General features: G+C 42.8%; 1 protein-coding gene across 1 annotated transcript; it reads right to left on the minus strand.

The window, feature by feature from the left end:
• Window positions 1–11,021: 11,021 nt before the first annotated feature.
• Window positions 11,022–15,102, minus strand: LOC118998476 (60S ribosomal protein L7a-like). Its single transcript, XM_037062659.1, is given in 5 exon segments — window positions 11,022–11,327; window positions 11,330–11,533; window positions 13,049–13,328; window positions 13,779–13,854; window positions 15,033–15,102. Coding segments are annotated over 5 exon segments (936 nt in total).
• Between the last annotated feature and the right edge of the window lie 4,119 nt (window positions 15,103–19,221).

Genomic DNA, 19,221 nt, shown 5'->3' on the forward strand with positions numbered 1-19,221 from the left:
TTAGCAAAGTGGCAATGGCCTATGCTTGCCTTGATGCCAAACACTTCAGTTTCTCCCTATATACAACTGGTGCCTTTCAAGCTGCTACCCTGGTGCTGGAGCTCAGAGGGAGTCTGAGGAACTGCTTGGGGCTCCAGAAGTTTCCTTCTACCAACTCAATCCATATAGGAGACCATTCTTCGTGGTGTGGGCCCAGCTCCCACTCAGAAATGCCCCTGGACAGCGAGGTCTGATGCACAGGACCCACACCCAGGGATAGGTTCTCCTGTGGGGAATCTGGCCTGCATTGCACCTAGGACACTTTGAAACTTGCTTTTTACTAAAACTCCCTCACCCTGAATTGAGGCAGAAAATGTTCACTGCGTATCTTTAAAATAACTTCCTAAAGTCTATGCTAAACCTTCCAAGGACGAGTATAACTCGTTCAACCGTTTTTTCCCTTTACATTTGTGAATTTCCTTCTTTTTTGATGTGATTAGCAACATCCTCTCCTTTGTTTTCTGTAAAATGTAACCACCTAAAGTGAACCTGTGCATAGTAAATGAGGACCATCCTTAATATAATGTGCTCAGAAAAGCACTAAAAGCTTGTCAAGGCAAGGGTTGGGGCACTCTCCTCTTGAGAGAGTGGCCTAGCAACTCCTTTTCCTCCACAGAATTCAGTAGTCCATGTGAATTTGTCTTGTTTCAGCTATAACACTGCAGACCCCACAAGCTGGAGTCGGCAGCAAATCTCCACTGGTTTTATTTGTGGCCAGAAGTGGTAGGGACTTCCTGGCACTGGAGTATTGGGCGTGGGGCCTGGTGTGGGTCTGGGACTCCTGGCACAGCCCTCCTGAATTTTTATCCAACACACATGGGTGTGGGACTGATACAGGGTGCAGCCATGGGGGGGAGCCCCAAAAAAGATTTGGAATGGTGTCCAGAACTCAGTGTATAGGAATATTGGAGGAAATATTAAGATGTCCTCAACGCGCCCCCCAGGTGTCAGTTGGGGGAAGGGATGAATGGAGCAGGGCCATTGAGAGCTGTTTTGCATAGCAACAGTTTTTGCAGCTAACCTCTGGAATGGTCATTTAACATATCTATAACCTTTAACTGGTTTCATAGATATGTTAAATAGCTGTGGCCAAGTTTTGGGCCAAGGAGAAGTGAGTGGCTGAGACCCAGGATGGAATTAGGGGCTGATCCTCTGAGACAGGGCCTGCAAGAGAGCCATGTGGCTTTAGCAGAGTGAGAAACCCCCTCTTGGCCAGGTGACCGGGAGAGCCTCGCTGTTTTGGAAAGATGTAGTCCCCTGTAGCCATTGGAGAGAGAGACACACGGTTTCAGCAGTTAGGACCCCCTCTTCTAGCCATGAAAGAGAGAGCCATGTGGTTTTGCCAGAGTTAGAACCCCCTCTTTCCCAGATGGAAAAGGGAAAACCACGCAGCTTTGCCAGAATGGAGATCCCTGCGGCCAGGTGAAGAAGAAAGACACGTGCTTTTGGTGGAGTGCGGCTTTGGTAGAAGAGGCCCACGTGGCTTTGGGGTGCTCCCTTTGGCTGAGTGGCCTGGAAAGCAGGAGAGACTTTGACTGGAACTTGGTACAAAGAACTCTTGCCAGTGGAAGGTGCCACATGACTTTGGATTAGTTGGAGATCCTGCCTGGACAGGCGACACAGCTCACAGGGCCAGCAACCTGAAAAACGGACGTGTCCTCTTTTCCTGATTTACGGTACCCGGAGTTGGGACAGTGGGAGAAGGGAGCACTGTGTGTGTGTGTGTGTGTGTGTAGGTGTATACCCTTAAAGACTTTAATATTTTAATGAAGGCACTAGGCCTGAATAGCATTAAATAAACATTTTGTTTCCTTTTCACAAATCTCTGGCATTGAGAGATGTCTTTCCAATTGGCGGCGGACAGAAGAGCCCAATAGATATTAGTATACCGTCCTTGGGAGGGGCCTCTGTTTTCTGAAGCAGTTTTTGGCATCCCTGGGTGGGCCAAGTATTGCCCCCCCTTGGACCCTTGTTCGGTAACAGGACCAGCTTGTCCCACATCTGCGCCCCTCCTACCAGTCTGGATGGATGTGGTTTCTTTAATTCCGTAGTTGTCAGACTTGCATTCAACTCAATTTCTGATGGATCTGAGTGACGGTTGTTCTATATTTTAGTTGTAATTTCGACGTGGTTGTGTGAAGAGGTGAATTATATCCGCCTATGCCACTATCTTGTATCATATTTTATTTTCATTGTACATTTAACAAGACTAACTTCATCAATCTCCCTTTGTTTCAGTCAGAGTTTTGTGGTTCTTCATGTTTAATTCTTGCAATGACTTGTAGGCTGTGATCAGCCAGGACCTGAAATCTGGAGTGCTAAATAAGATAGCTCTTAAGAAGCATCATGATGGACGAGCAGTGACCCTGATGTTTGCATACCTGTGAGAGTAACTTCAGACCTTATTCCCTGTGCTATACCCTGATGTGATGTAGATTTTCTAGTGTTATAGTCTTATTTGAGTAAAATGTAAAAATAGGTGTACTTTTCCTTTTCTCTCCTCTTCAATCTTGCATATTTTTTCCAGTCAGAAACAAACATCATTTTAATGGAGATCCGAGCATCAGAGTACTGACAGGCCTGTCCATCCCTGACAGGACCTCTCACATTTTCTAAGACGGTGAGTGTCGTGATGCCACAAACCCAATCTCATGTGGAACATTCCACCCAATGTTCATGACATCTGCTTTCTTGCATACATCTGTCTAATTTCCTTGCATAAATGCCTAGTTAGAAAAATACATCCATCACAGTTTATTTCAATGTCTTGCCAGAGAATTAGAGGAGTAAACAGTTCCATTGAGGTTCTCTTCAATTTACCAATTGTTTTAATCAAGTTATACTTTTGCTAATTGTTTTAGTCCCAATATATAATCAAAGAAGACTGCTAGCAGCTTGCTAGTTATTCTCTTAAGAATTGTTTGTACCACTTCTAACTAACGATAATAGCAAGGACTGTGGCTTGGTGAGGTTGATGGGGTGCAAACATTTGAAGGAGTAAACCAGCGCTTAGAAATTGAGATGCTGTTCACTAGTGAGTTAGTCTGTATAAGCAGCTTCAGACTTCTGTGAGCGTTGGGGTGAAGCCAACAACTTCCTTTACTATATGATGCTGTTTGATGCCATGTTGAACACAAAGATCAGGATCTAATAGGATTTTACCTCAAGGTGGGACCCCTGACAGTTTATTTGGATGAGTTTTTAATGTTGCTATACATCCCCCTTGTAAATGACATTTATTAAATGGCAGTTGTAGATACCCGACTGAGATCTAGGTTACGGCTTTTAAAATTGGCATGAAATTGGAAACTTTAAATGAATTTGCAAATATCTCTTCCAAAATTTGCATTCAACCTGTTTATTAGGAGAGAAGTTGTCTTGAGGAGCTAAAGCTACTCTCTTGGGTTTCCTTATAAAACTGATCATTTCTAAATTCTGGAAATATATCTTGGTAATGGTTGTCCAACATTGTGAATATACTTAATGCCATGGAATTGTCCCCTTGCAGATGGTTAGAATGGCAGGTCTCCCACAACACAAAAAAGGACAGCAGCCACAGAAAATAACAGATTAACAAAAGCAGAACTGGTAGACATTTGGCAAGATCAATCAAGAAAAAGAATAAAAGATAGAAAACCAAAAACAGAATGAAAGGGGAAAGTAACTGTAGATACAATAGATATTTAAAAAATAAAAATAACCTTGTTTGGATTCTGGTTTGAACAAACCACTTGTTAAAACGTATTTTGAAACAAGTGAAGGTAACTGAAGACCAACTAGCATTGAAAACTATGAATGAATTATTTTTAAATTTTTAATCATACTGAATGTTATTGATGTAGTAGATATATATATATATATATCTGTATATCTATATCTATCTGCATATATCAAGACCTCATTTTTACTGATAAAAACTAACATTTAAGGAGAAATTTATATGTTGGTTGGCATTTGCTTGAAAATAATGGGAGGTGTATGGAATGACATTGTTAAAATGTTGGTAACTGAAAACTAGTGATGAGTAGATGGAGTTATATTATTCTTTTGCTTTTGTATTTATTTGAAACTTTCTAAAGTAAGATATAAACCAAATAACAATAAAAAAAATCAGAAACAACTAAAACAATTATATATTTCTGGTCTTTTCCCCCATCTCCCTGAAGACAAACACCAAGGGAGGCAGAGAAAGTTTATTTATGTTCAGAATGTTAAAATTCAATTTCATGCTTAAAATAATTGTTTCTTTGGGCAAAGCTTTCAAAGTGAATTTTAAGAAAAAATATATTTGGTTTTTACCCAAACACATTCATTTCTATGATAATTCCCTGGTTCCGTGCACCAGTCGGAGAAGGAAAACTACTTGCCTGAAAGGAACCATTGAAAATTATCGGTAGCTGGTAAATTTCAGCAATTCTTTTGTGGGAAACAGAATGAGCAGGGCAATATTCTTGATTCTCTACATGTTTGAAACACCTTAGCTTGTGGCATTACCTTAACTATGATTGGAAAAATAAATCAATGTTATTCTAACTTTTCCTCCACAAATCCTAAGTAGGAGTGTATTTAGTGCTTGTCCCTGTAGTGGGTAAGTTTCTGTTGGCTCCTGTGATGGGCTGAACAGTGACCCCCTGAGATACCCAGGTTCTAATCTCTGGGACACGTGAAGGTTAAAGGAGTTTCGAGATGGGACATTATCCTGCATTATCCAGGGGGACCCTAAAAGTCCACCAATATCTTCATAAAAGGAAGGCAGAGAGAATTTTATGATACTAGGAGAAAGCAATGTGACGGTGGGCAGAGAGGAGTTTGACACAGAGGCAGACAGGGATGTGAGAATGGAAGCAGGGAGAGAGTCGAAGACACTAGTCAGCTGCCTTTGAAGACCCAGGAAGGGGTCCAACCCGGGAATGCAGCTGTCGAAGCTGGAAAAGGAGTCAGATTTTTCCCGTAGAGCCTCTGGAGGGGGTGATGCCCTGCCAGGGACTCATTCATTGTTGAAACGAATTTCGGACTTCCAGCCTCCAGAACTGTACTCGAATAAATTGTGTTTTAAGTCATCCAATTTGTGGTAATTTGTTACGGCAGCCATAGAAATCTAATACATTACATGAACTCTTCCTCTTATGACAATGACTGGGGACATGAAACAGAGGACCTGGCACTTGGTCTATGTAGCAGAAGCACGTGGAGGTGGATTTATGGTTTGGCCAATATGTTGCAGGCATGGGTTGTTCCCCTGGACGAGAGGTCTGTTACGTTGGTTCCCACCTTAGCCGCAGAGGCTGTTTACAGGTTCCATTTTGTTATTCGCCTCTCTATTCTGCAAATCCCCTGGTTGTGCAAGAAGGATTTAGGGAGTAAGGGGTACAAACGAGGACTTCATTGTATGGTTCCAGTGCAACACTAGACCAGGGATCTAAAACCCTGGACTGAGCTCACTTGCCAATAAGTAGCTTGGAGAAGATTTTCAACTTTTTCTAATCTGTAAAATGGATTAAAGTTACATATCCTGCCTATGTCATAGTGTCTCTGAAGGCTTAAAGGAAATGGAAGGGTCATTTCAAATGCATAAGCAAAGCCCTTCTCCCTGAAGTCATTAGATGATGCTGAACAGCTTCATCTGTTGGCGAACCATGGTGGCGCAGAGAAGGCTGCTGGAGACAGGCTGAGCAGATTGTACATCGGGGTGGACAGTGGTGACTGCTCACCGTGGGTGTTTGAACTTGAATGAGCAGAGGAGTGTGACAGCACAAGTGTGGGTGTGGTGGAGATAGTATTAAAAGGTTGGTTACCGTTAGAGAGTTGATCCATATATTAAGGTTAATATAACCCAAATGTCTATTAAGGTACAAATATTTCTTTAAATTTTTATTTTATTTTTATTGTTTATGCTGTTACAGTTCCTGCCTTTTCTCTCTTTCTCCACCTCCTCTCAGCTCTCCCCTCTCCCCTCCTAAAGCCAGTCCCCACACTGTTGTCCATGTCCCTGAGTTATGCATAAATATTCCTTGGTTAATCCCTCCACCATCTCTCATCCCACCTCTTCCGAGGTATAAATGTTTCCATTATCCCTGGCTGGTGTAGCTCAGTGGATTGAGTGCAGGCCTGGAAACCAAAGGGTTGCCAGTTCGATTCCCAGTCAGGGCACATCCCTGGGTTGCAGGCCAGGTCCCCAGTTGGGGGCATGTGAGGGGCAACCACACATTGACGTTTCTCTCCCTCTCTTTCTCCTTCCCTTCCTCTCTCTCTAAAAAAATAAATAAAAATTAAAAAAAATGTTTCTATTGTCCCCAAAAGTTTCCTCATCCCCCTTCCCTGTTAGTTCCTGTCCCCAGCCACCAGAGGAAACCAGTGCTCTGAATTTTTTCCACCATAAATTAGTTTGCCCATTTTAGAATTTTATAAAGCATTTATATAAATGCATAAAACATAAATTAAGAACTCTTTCTTTTAGATCTCTTTCACTTTGCATATTTTTTTAATATTTATCCATTTGCATGTACATCACAACCCTTTTTTTATTGCATCGCGTATATCAGTATTCTACTTTGTGACTGCTCATCCGTTCTTCTGTTGATGGCCATTTAATTTTCTTTTTATTCTCATGTCAATAAAATTGCTATGAATAAAAAGTCTTGTTTCTTTGAATATACACCAAAGAGTGACATTTCTGGGTCATAGAGACGTGGTATATTTAGTTTTGTACGAAGGTGCCAGACCATTTTTCAAAGTTCCCATTTGAAACTCTCACATGAGAGTTCTCATTGCTTGATATTCTCGCCGGCATTTCCTTATTGCCAGTCATATTTCTTTTATTCTTTTGGGCGGGTGTTTAGTGCTACTCATTGTGGTTATGTTACTGAGCAGCCAGTTGGGGGCCTGCTGCCACCCTCCAGACAAAATTTCAGAGATGAAATTTCAGTGAGAAAGGAAAGGGGTCTTTATTCAAAAGCTTCACAATTTGGAAATAACAACTTTCCATAAGAATTGGTCCATTAGGCCTGTCAATTAAGGCTAACCTCTAAGACCTGGGCTCTCCTAACCTTCCCCCTGTCTTTAGTTATCTTATTTCTATACAGTTGGTTTACAACCTAAAACAACATACGATATAGAAGTTACACAATTTTGGAAGAATGGCAGGCTTCCGCCTCAGAGCTCCTCCTTTCTGAACTCCCAGAGAATAAACTTACCACCCTCCACCAGCCAGCCCGATCTGAGCCTGTGCCTGGAGTTCCTTCCTGTTTCAAATGCCACCTGTTAGGAAATGCGGGCAGCTGCAGCAAGGTCATCCAGGCATCCTCTAGGACGCAGGTGGCAAACACAAGGCTGGCCGGCCAAATCTGGACCTCCACCTTGTTTCTACCTGTGGCAGTGCCGAGTTCTCGCTTAACTGTTAAGGAGTGGTTACATTTATAGAGTCCTAAAATTATATTTGACCCTTTGAAGGCAACTGAGAGGCTGATGTGGCCCCCTGTGAAAATGAATTGGACATCCCTGGCCTTGGCCCTTTACGAGTGTATCTTTCAATCTCTCTAAGCAGAAGCAAAAGACTGAGCTGTGTATAAAACAAGGACCACAAACATGGATAAAATAGGTAGTTTCTTTCCCCTTGACACATTCTGTTTTGTTTTCTGCCTAGAATAATATTAAGAAATAATTGCATTTTGTCCCCACTGGTTTTTTAGCCACCAGCTGGCAAAGTGCCTGTCCTTGAATAATTTATACAGCTGTGCATTGGGGACCACATCCATGGTTCGCTCATGGTTCAGCTCCATGGGTATAACCTCACGATTTTCTCTTGGTTTCCAATTGGCCTGCTCCCCACTTTTAAACCAAAATGATGTAAAATGATGACATTATATGAAAAAAATTTACTTTCTTATTTGTGCAGAGAGGCAGGCTTCATTTTTTATGTGAATAGAAAACTTAGAAGGTGTCAGACATACAAAAATCCATGTGATAATAGACAGTAACATGTGAGACTGAAGAACTGGTCATGTTTTGTTTCTTCCACTTCCTGTAACTTGTGGGAACGGACCAGCCTAAACTCCATGGTATCATGCCCTTCTACTGAATGTTTTTCTTTCTCTCTTTTTAAAAAGATTTTATTCACTTTTAGAGGGAGGGGAAGAGAGGGTGAAAGAGAGGGAGAGAAACATCAAGGCCCGCATCCGGGGACCTGGCCCACAACCCAGGCATGTGCCCTGGCTGGGAATCAAACCAGTGACCTTTTTGTTTACAAGTCGGTGCTCAATCCACTGAGCCACACCAGTCAGGGCTGAATGTTTTTAACTTGCAGGTGTTCCCGAATGAAGCAAGTGCCATGATATAACAGTGGCTGTAGCCTCGGGTAGTCTGAAACAGATTATCCAAAGACTCCCAGAAACATTATTGCTCCATGTTATCTTTATAATCACATTTAATTTATCTTAACAAGCTTTTCTTGTCGAAGATATGAGTCTAATACTTGGCTAGCACAGGATGTGCAATAGTAAACATACATAATTTGATATTCAAGAGTAAAGTTTCATAGTGTTCTGTATGAAGTATTTTTTTTTTTTTGCACAATTGGGGAATTTATTTTCGGTTGGACTCCAGTTAGGTTGTGACTGCCCACTAAGTACTGACATGCCAAAGAACATGGAGAAAGCAGTGTTGAGTTTAAGGAGCGTCAGCTTCAGATAGACAAACATAGGCCGCTCCCATACAGGTAAGTAAAGGAAGCAGGTCATGTGGACAGGGAATAAGGGAATAGTAGTGGAGGAAAACTACTTGTAAGGATTCTAGGGAGAATGTGATGTATTTGCAGGTTCAAAGTGTAAAAATTATATACAAAGAATTACAGGGAATCTGAAAGAAGGAAACGGCCTCTTCACCCCAAATATCACTGGAGAAGACCTGGGGAACACCAAGGGTCATAATAACGAGGACATCAACTTGAAATCGATGTCATCATCATCACCACCCCAGTAACTTATTTAGTACTTACTGTGACTCTGGCTCTGTCCTGATTTATGTGTTTTAGTTTACTTAATTTTTCAAAGAACTATATGAGATAGGTCCCCTGACGCTGATTTTATAGGTGAGGAAACTGGAAAGGTTAAGTGCTTTGATCACACAGCCAGAACGTAGTGGAGCCATTGCTCAACTAGATTTTCTGCCTTAAGATCTTAATCATACTACTACATGTCCTTACCATTAAATACTCTATACTATATAGTGTTCATTTCACCATCTGGGCTCATCCTTCCCCCCAAATCTGTTTGTTATCTTGTGTTTCAGAGTTAAATATGCCACTCAGATATATTTGTATACAGATACCCATACTGAATGGATGCTTTTTACCCATTGGTTTCAGAATTCTGGTAATTAGAGTTGATACAAAAAACTTCTTTTACAGAATGGTGTGTTTACAAGACTTAATTCCTTCTGGACCTGCTGGTATTAGAGTCTATTATAATAATTTGACACCCTTTCCATAAAGAAAGCTATGAAGGCAAGCAGATAAAATCAACCACAAAAACATCTCTTCTTTTGGAACAATAGAAATACCTTTTAAGGTGAGAATACATCGAAAATCTCCCACGCTTTCTCTTTCCTGGTCTTTTTTTTCCCCCGCTGGTTTGAATCGTCATTATAGTGTCTGGGGTCTCTAGAAAGAACTGCGTTGTATTAAACGAGCTTGATAGCAGTTTTCTGGTTTCATCAGCAGTGCCGGCCTGCCAGAACATTCTCTTCTGCAGAATACTCCTGCTAGCTTTTTAATCATCCTCTTCTAAAGATTATCTATCCCCCCTCCAAATTAAAAAAAATGAATCCTGTTTGTTTTGTTGGCAGGATGTGTTTTGAGTATGGTTTTGAATATGTCATTGAAATACGATTTTATCGAGGTGATTATCTTTGGGTTTTCTTTTCAGAGCCAGTGATCCCTGTCTGACCCTCTAGGTCTTTTGGTTACTCTCCCTTCTTCCCCTCCTTTTAAAGTTGTGATGTTGTGGCCTAAAAACAGCAAAGGAAAAAATTCTTTCAGAGCATATTTCCCATTTTAGGTTTTGCTTTCCACTGGAGGTTCAGGGACAAAATGATCCTCTTTTCTCTCTTCGTATTTTGTAAAAATTATGAAATAGCCATTTTTTTCTTTTTACTTTGTCTTTTTAGCTTTTCATGTCTAGAATTCATCTTATTGAGACAGGTAGGTAGCACTGCTTTTCTCTTAGGTATTCAGAATATTCTTCATTGTTTTGAAGGATAAGAGAGGGAAATGGAAAGGGATATGTTCATCAGTGGGATCTGAGATCATTGCAAGCGATTGTTATTTGTGGGTGAAGTTAACTGAAGCTTTCTCAAAGGCAAGATTCAGGTTGTCTCATTTAACACCAATGATTCTATAATATTTTATACTGGCTTGCATGCAGATATGTATATGTAGGTGCATTTTATTTTAGAGTGTAATTTTGGTGATTCGTTCTTAGCATTGTCTTCCTCTCTCTAGAAGACAGTTGTACTTATCCAGGGGCCATCTGATTACATTAGGAATAGTTGAGGGGACTAACTAATCATGGAGCCCTAGTAAAAGTCTTCTGACTTTGAGAATTTGACAAACCTCCAAAGCCATTGGACAAAACGATACAGAAACCTCACTGAAGCTAAGTACCTATAGATATTTCTTACAAACTGTGAGGACTGCTACGCCATCCATTACCAAGCCAGCCACTCTTTCCTCTCCCTCTTGAACCACAGGCTCTCGGGTCTCTGTCTCCTTCTTTATATTGCTCTGGTCTATTTTTATGCAGATTAGTATCATCTATTTACACATGTGACTCCACCAAAATGGTGAGCTCAGAGTCACATGTCCTTTTAGTTCAATTATATTCTTATGCACTGAGTATGGCTGAGACAGCTTTTGATTTAATTTCTTTTTTTTTTCCTGAAGGAGAGTTTTTATTATTTTTATGTACAGAAACCTCCACAGTGCACACTCAGCCTAGTTTGGCGGCCAGTTCCTTAGTCTTGGCCTTTTCCAGTTTGGTGACGTGAGCCACTGACTGTGGACCCAGGGCATTGCCTTCCCAGTGGCAGCGGATCCCCTTGTATCTGTCCTTGCAATTGGTGTGGATAGCTTCCACCAGCTTAGCCAGAGCTCCTTTGTCTTCTGAGTTAACCTGTGTAAAGGCGCTGGTGGCGCAGGTCTTCCTGTGGACCAGACACTGCAGCGAGACCTCCCCCTGGGTGACGCAGTAGGGAGCCCCCACCTTCTGACACAGGGTGGGCAGGAAGACAACCACCAGCTGATGGGATCAACATCGTGTGCTATCACCTCCAGCTGGGCCTCCTTGTTCTCCACCAGGGTGGTGACAGTGTTAACCCCTGTTCGAAGGACAGGTGGCCTCTTGGTAGGGACATTGTCTTTTCTGGCAGCTTTTTTCTTGGCCCAGGCCACCAATATCTGCTTCTTCTCTTGCTTTGTCACTGGTTGGTACTTGTGGGCCAGCTTTTGATTTTATTTCTTAAAGAAGTATTTTGACTGGGTGCTGGCGAGGCAATGGATTGCCAGGTCTTGGCCCTAGTGTCTACTATTGACCCAATCAATCATAGCAATTTTGCAGTGGATAACTTGTGCACTTCAGACTGTGTCAAGGTTAAGGGCAGAGCAGGCATATTGACAGACTAGAAGAAGTACTGTGATAGGAACTGTGACTGGCTAAGGAGGTAGGTGGTCTTGAAAAAACCTGTTTTGTTTACAGACCAAATCACCATTCTTGTTTAATTTATAAATAAATGCAGCTTGTGTATTAAGAAAAATACCTAATCAGCCCTGGCTGGTGTAGCTCAGTGGATTGAGCATGGGCCTGCTAACCAAAGGATTGCGGTTTGATTCCCAGTCAGGGCACATGCCTGGGTTGTAGGCCAGTTCCCAGCAGGGGATGCACTATAGGCAACCATACATTGATGTTTTTCTCCCTCTCTCCTTCCCTTCCCCTTTAAAGATAAATAAATAAAACATTTTTTAAAAGATTAAAAAAATAAAAATATCTTATTATATCTTTAATCCACTTTCATGGACATTTTAGGCCCTTTCAATTATATTAAAAGCAATAGTCCAGGACCTTCTTCCTTGCTGTGTGGCAACCATTCAAGGCCGGGCAGGTTCATGGTCTTCTCACAGACAGAATAATATCCACAGAACCATTGGGATGTCTGGCATGCCTTTATTCATGGGTGGGTGAGTGATGCACACCGCAAGCTGTGTGTCTCCCAGCATGTCACACGTCATGGCCCTTGCTTCCCAGCATGGCACCCATCATGGCTCCCATCCCCTTGGGTGTGTCTCATCATCGAACCCAGTAGGGAGTCCCTACCTATGTAAGTTCTAGAGGGGAACAAACCCGGAAAACTGCCAGAACATTAGATAATATAACATAATTCTGTGCATGTGAGACCATTTCACGTTATGGGAATAGTTTATTGGACCCAGTCTTGAGGCTATGAGAAGAATAGTTATCAGGCCCCTTCAAGGTTTTGGGACCTCAGTGTCCCTTAGTTACCCAGACACCTGGGTGAGGAAGCCAGACTGCCTCCACTTACCCTACACTTGTTTTCTTCCTACTTTATTCTTGGCTTTCTTTCTGCCTGGCTCCTGGCCTTCACCTTTGCTCTCACGTAGACACGGGTGCAACCCCTTAGGCTATAAGGCAGATCTGGTTTTTCTGGCCCCTGACTCTTCTCTCTTCTAGTGCTTCGGGGAGGTTTCCCACGGAAAGTTTTTTCAGCCCAAACGCCAGTACCAGATTGTTGGTATTTGGACTCCCTTCGAGGTATTGTTTGAATACTGTTTAGCTTACTGGTGTGATTCTCCAATGTCTTCATAAGAAAAGTGGATGGAAACTTTTAACTGGCAGAGCAGACGGCTTTTGTCCATCAGATCACCTCAGCTATCAAACCTGGGCAGAGGCGAACACTTTCTCCCAGGACCACCAGTACCTGAGAGTGCCTGTGGCCAACGCACCCCCTGGCACCTCTGTGACTTCCCGGGCCCCACGGCAGAGCGCACCCACCATGTGGAAGTGAAGAAGGTCAACCCACGGTGCGCTGCGCCTCTGTCTCTTCTCTGCAGCCTCGGGAAGCCCCAGCCACCGCCCTGCTGGGTGCCCTGCCTGGACCAAGCCACCCAGCCGTCGTGCCCCGCCCGGCAACGGCTCCGGAGCATCTTGTCCACTACGAGTTCAAGCTGTTCGGCAAGAACGCTGTGCTCATGGTCAGCTCTCCGTGGGTGTGATCGCTGACGTCTAGGAGAAGGAGGTCGCCGTGATGACAGCCAAACGGAAATCCATCCTGGTCCCCGCTGCCCCCGTGATCAGAGGTTCGGATCCGCTGTTGATCCTACACCAAGATCTGAACCAGAACATTTTACCTTAGTTGATATGGAAAATCTGCTGATGGCTTTTATAAGGGCAAGGAAAAGGGGAGGGTGACTGCAGTTTTTCACCTCATAATCCATGTCCTTGAAGAATAGAACACTAAATGCGAGATGTTGGTGAAAATAAGTTTCCTACTGTGTGAGTGACATTATAACCGCTGGGGCCCGAGAGGAGGAGATGGGTGGTGCGCACTCAGTGCTCATGCGAGGGGCACACCCCGAGGGGTCTGCCAGCATCCCACCCTGTTCTTTGGAACCCCACACCAGAACCTGGGCACTGTGGCACTTGCTACACCTCACAAATCAACGGCAAACCTACTGGATAAAGAGCCTCTCAGTGATGCTCCGAGAGCCCGGGGAGCCTTCGGGCGCCTTCGTCAACTTGAAGGGCCCAACTGCGAGTTTACGGGTGGGACTCAAGCATAAGAGAGTTTAGAAGAAAGTATTCCATTACGTAAAATTAAAAAAAAAAGAAAGAAATCGGAGCTCTTCCAGATGGCGAAGTCTCAGACCTTTGATGGAAGGAAGCATTAGCCCCTTTCTCTGGGGCACGTGCTGAGAGAGCGGGCCTGACGTCGGGACTCCAGGTTTCCTGGAAGGTTGGAGCTGTGGTGGCATTGGCGGGGGGTGGTGGGGGTGGTGGGGGTGGGGAGGGTGGGGGGTGTGGGGGGCCACCCAGCTCCCTCATCTTCTCTCCAGGTAACCTGGGACCTCTTGGAGGTTCAGTTTCCTCACCAGTTAAGGCAGTGGCAGCCCTTCTCTCACACGATTGTTGTGAAGATCAAACAGTCACCAGCAGCGTGCTTGATATATCGCACGTGCTTCAAGCAAAGGGCAGCTCTGGCTGTTACTGATACTGTCAGGTCCTGCTAATCCGTGGTCAGCACGCTTATTCTCATCACCACATCTGTGTGCAGCTTTTTATTTACAGAGTGCTTTTCCAAAGAGTTAGTGTGTGGGGGAGAAAAAGTTTAAGGTCTCTAGACTTAGCAGACTTTCCAGAGTCCCCATTGTGTTTAGTTTTTGTGTGTCCGCGGCCTGTGAAAGAAGGAGCGGAAACAAGCAGCTTCATCCCAGCTCCACCCCCCAAATGCCTTGTTTAGGGTCGCTGATCAGTAGGACTGGTGCATCAGTCTTGCTAACCACTGAGACCCATGGGGACATCTGCCCAAGGTACAAACCAGTTGGCCCCACAGACTAGGCAGGCCTTGGAATTCTGATTGTTCAAACTCCCCATGTCCCTGGGATGTGGCTTGGGACCAGCTGTTCTGATTGAGAACAGTTAGAGAAACAATCTATGAGACGAAGGAAAGCACAACTGCTCCAGCTGATGTAGAGCTGGGGGTCCGAGTGCAGAGGAACTGAATGCGCTTTCCTTCCGAACGTAGCCCTGCTCACTTCCACAATTGGATTGCCCAGGGGTGCAGTTTGGGAGGATAGTGAATGGGAAATCACTGCTCTAGATTAATGTCATTCTATCCGAGGGAAATACAGGCCCACAGAATACCAAGGCAGATGTGACAGAGCCCCCAAACAGTGTTTCTGGAAGAAACTCAGAATTCTGTGGATTTACCTACGCATGAGGTGACCTCGGGATCTGGCGTTTTTTCACTGGGCATAATATCTCTGAGGTACATCCACATCATTGCTTTTTGGCTGTGTTCCCATTCATTTTTCACCTCAGTGTATATCTGTGGTGTGAATATACTGGTTTGTTTTACATTCACCCATTGAAAGACACTTGGGTTGTTTTCATTTTTGGGGGGAGTGTAAATAAAACTCCTATAGACATTTATGTAAAAAGAAATCAATGCATATCAGGATTTATTTCCTTTAAATATATGGCAGGTCATTTTTAAATGGAAATAAGAACCCTGAATTTTTTTTTTTTTGAGAATAGCATGCATAGCAGAGGTAAGAATCAAAGTTTCTCACTGGTAGCACATATGCTAGCTATTCCATAAGTAGGGCTGGGCTCATGGGTATGTGACCTATGCAGTTGCACAAGAGCCTGGGCCTTGAAGGGTCCCTGCTTGGTTTAATGCTCTGCAGTAACTGTCTTGGAGCTCCACAAATGATGGAGTCAGATTAATAAACATAACCAATGGAAAATGTCAAATCTGCCACCTTTCCTCCATCTTGCATATTCATAGATCATAGTTATTTACCCCTTTATTCTTTACTTTCCCACTTCATAGAACAAGAGTATTCTGTTAAATAGGAGCATGCCCTCTGAAGACAAAAGAAGTCTGTAGCTAAGAAATTGAAGAATAACTATTTCCCCCACTTGGTAACGAGGCCCTGGCAATTGGTGCTTTTGAGGTTGTGTCCAAGTTACCAGGGAGTCTGGCCATGCCTGACCTGTCAGGATTTTTAAGATACCAGATAACTTTTCAGGACAAAGAAGAATTTACCAGCAGTAAACTGCTCTTCCCTTTAAATTTCACCTGCCTCCTGCACTATGATTATATGTGTTTATAGTGTTATGTAATTTTCCAAGTTACTATTTTTATAGTTTTTGAAAATTTGAAAGCTTGTTTTTTTTTTTTTTTTGGAGTCCAATTTGACCAGGACCGATTGCTATGAGATAGTATATTAATTTCTTAAGGCTGTTATAATAAATGATCACAAACTTGGCTTCAAACAACAGAGACTTATTATCTCACAGTTTGGGGGCTCCATGTCCAAAATCAAGATTTCTGCAAGGTTGGTTCCTTCTAGGGACTCGGAGGCAGAACCATTCTCTGCCTCTCTCCTGCCTTCCGGTGCCTGCGGGCAACACTTGGCATTCCTCGGCTTGTAGACGGATCACTCCAATCTCTATCTTTGTCTTTCCTTGGCCTCTTCCCTGTGTCTGTGTATTGTCTTCTGTTTCGGTCTTTCCTCATAAGGACACTGGTCATTGGATTTAGGGCCCACCCAGATAATCCAGGGTGATCTCATTTTAAAATCCTTAATTCTGTCAGCAAAGACCCCTTTTCCAAATAAGACCATAATCATTGGTTCTAGTTGGACAAATTTTTTGGAGGGGCTACAGTTTAACCTACCACAAGTAAGATATGCCTTTTGGTTAGTAAAATTCCTGATGCTCCTGTGACACAAATAATTTCTTTTTCTTTCTGTTTCAGATATTTTTTATTTTAAATTTTGATAAGAAACTTTGTAAATAAGAATCTACCTTCTTAACTATCTGTAACAGTATAATTTCTGTATCACTAAATACTGTTGCCTAGGCATTGTGGCCAGAGTGAGGGATGAATCCTGGACTCACTAGTGTCCACAGTACCAGCTGTGTCAACATGTTCAATACAAAAGCTGACTGTTCAACTTTCAGGACTCCTGCACACTAGATGTACACAGTCATTATTAAAATGAAATTATAAAAAGTTACAGTTAAACAAGGTAAAACCAAAATGACATGTGCTCAAAACTCATCACTTCCTAGTTATCTGACTGCATTTTACTATTATGTTCTCTCTCGAGCTGTCATCTCCGGGTGTGCATCAGTGGGCATCTCTTCACCTCCAAGGGCAGTTGCACTGTGACCTTGAATTTAGCCACGGAGAGAGCATTTACACCTCGGAATTTGGCACGTGCTACCTATCAGGGCCAACCCTCTCCTCCAGAGCTGGTTGTTAATGAAGCATTTCTCAGCACTCTATTAGTCCTGGTACCCACGGCACTGTACTCCAGAAACTTCCGAGCAAGAAACCAGCCTATGACTATGGNTGTCCCCGTCTTGCATATTCATAGATCATAGTTATTTACCCCTTTATTCTTTACTTTCCCACTTCATAGAACAAGAGTATTCTGTTAAATAGGAGCATGCCCTCTAAAGACAAAAGAAGTCTGTAGCTGAGAAATTGAAGAATAACTATTTCCCCCACTTGGTAACAAGGCTCTGGCAATTGGCACTTTTGAGGTTGTGTCCAAGTTACCAGGGAGTCTGGCCATGCCTGACCTGTCAGGATTTTTAAGATACCAGATAACTTTTCAGGACAAAGAAGAATACCGGCAGTAAACTGCTCTTCCCTTTAAATTTCACCTGCCTCCTGCACTATGATTATATGTGTTTATAGTGTTACGTAATTTTCCAAGTTACTATTTTTATAGTTTTTAAAATTTTGAAAGCTTGTTTTTTTTTTTGGAGTCCAGTTTGACCAGGACCGATTGTTATGAGATAGTATATTAATTTCCTAAGACTGTTATAATAAATGATCACAAACTTGGTGGCTTCAAACAACAGAGACTTATTCTCTCACAGTTTGGGGGCTCCATGTCCAAAATCAAGATTTCCGCAAGGTTGGTTCCTTCTAGGGACTTGGAGGCAGAACCATTCTCTGCCTCTCTCCTGCCTTCCGGTGCCTGCGGGCAACACTTGGCATTCCTCGGCTTGCTCCAATCTCTGTCTTTGTCTTTCCTTGGCCTCTTCCCCGTGTCTGTGTATTGTCTTCTGTCTCGGTCTTCCCTCATAAGGACACTGGTCATTGGATTTAGGGCCCACCCAGATAGTCCAGGGTGATCTCATTTTAAAATTCTTAACTCCGTCAGCAAAGACCCCTTTTCCAAATAAGACCATAGTCATTGGTTCTAGCTGGACAAATTTTTTGGAGGGGCAACTGTTTAACCTGCCACAAGTAAGATAGGCCTTTTGGTGAGTAAGATTCCTGATGCTCCTGTGACACAAATAATTTTTTTCTTTCTCTTTCAGATATTTCTTATTTTAAATTTTGATAAGGAACTTTGTAAATAAGAATCTACCTTCTTAACTATCTGTAACAGTATAATTTCTGTATCACTAAATACTGTTCCCTAGGCATTGTGGCCAGAGTGAGGGATGAATCCTGGACTCACTAGTGTCCACGGTACCAGCTGTGTCAACATGTTCAATACAAAAGCTGACTGTTCAACTTTCAGGACTCCTGCACACTAGATGTACACAGTCATTATTAAAATGAAATTATAAAAAGTTACAGTTAAACAAGGTAAAACCAAAATGACATGTGCTCAAAACTCATCACTTCCTAGTTATCTGACTGCATTTTACTATTATGTTCTCTCTCGAGCTGTCATCTCCGGGTGTGCATCAGTGGGCATCTCTTCACCTCCAAGGGCAGTTGCACTGTGACCTTGAATTTAGCCACGGAGAGAGCATTTACACCTCGGAATTTGGCACGTGCTACCTATCAGGGCCAACCCTCTCCTCCAGAGCTGGTTGTTAATGAAGCATTTCTCAGCACTCTATTAGTCCTGGTACCCACGGCACTGTACTCCAGAAACTTCCGAGCAAGAAACCAGCCTATGACTATGGATACTACATGCCCTGGATGTTCAGAGCTAACTATGGTTTCAGTGAGCAATTCATGAACTATGTATAGTTAAATGCGATTTACAATTTTTTTGTACTTATGTATGACTTTACCAGTTAGTAAACGCACAAGTCAAAAGAAATCCTTTGCCAGTCTACAAGTCCTCACTTTTGTTTTTGAAAATAATGTCATTGAACTTCAGATAATAAATGTTTCCAAGAGCAGACAGCTGATAGTTTGTAAATACTTGCAAACCTTTTATTTGGGCCAGCTCAGGGATAAGATGACAAAGGGGATAAGCTCTGTGGTAAGCTCAGGGATAAGCTCTGTGAGGCTTGGTGTTGGCTAGGCTTTTAACTTGCTGTGATCTCATGAAATATTTTAGTATTATCGACTTTTTGTTTTTCCTTTGTTATGCGCTGGCACCCCAGGCATTAGCTGGAAGTAAATTAA

The sequence above is a fragment of the Sturnira hondurensis genome, unplaced genomic scaffold (genome assembly GCF_014824575.4).
Source record: "Sturnira hondurensis isolate 20B ecotype Veracruz unplaced genomic scaffold, ASM1482457v3 Scaffold0014302, whole genome shotgun sequence".
Lineage (NCBI taxonomy): Eukaryota > Metazoa > Chordata > Mammalia > Chiroptera > Phyllostomidae > Sturnira > Sturnira hondurensis.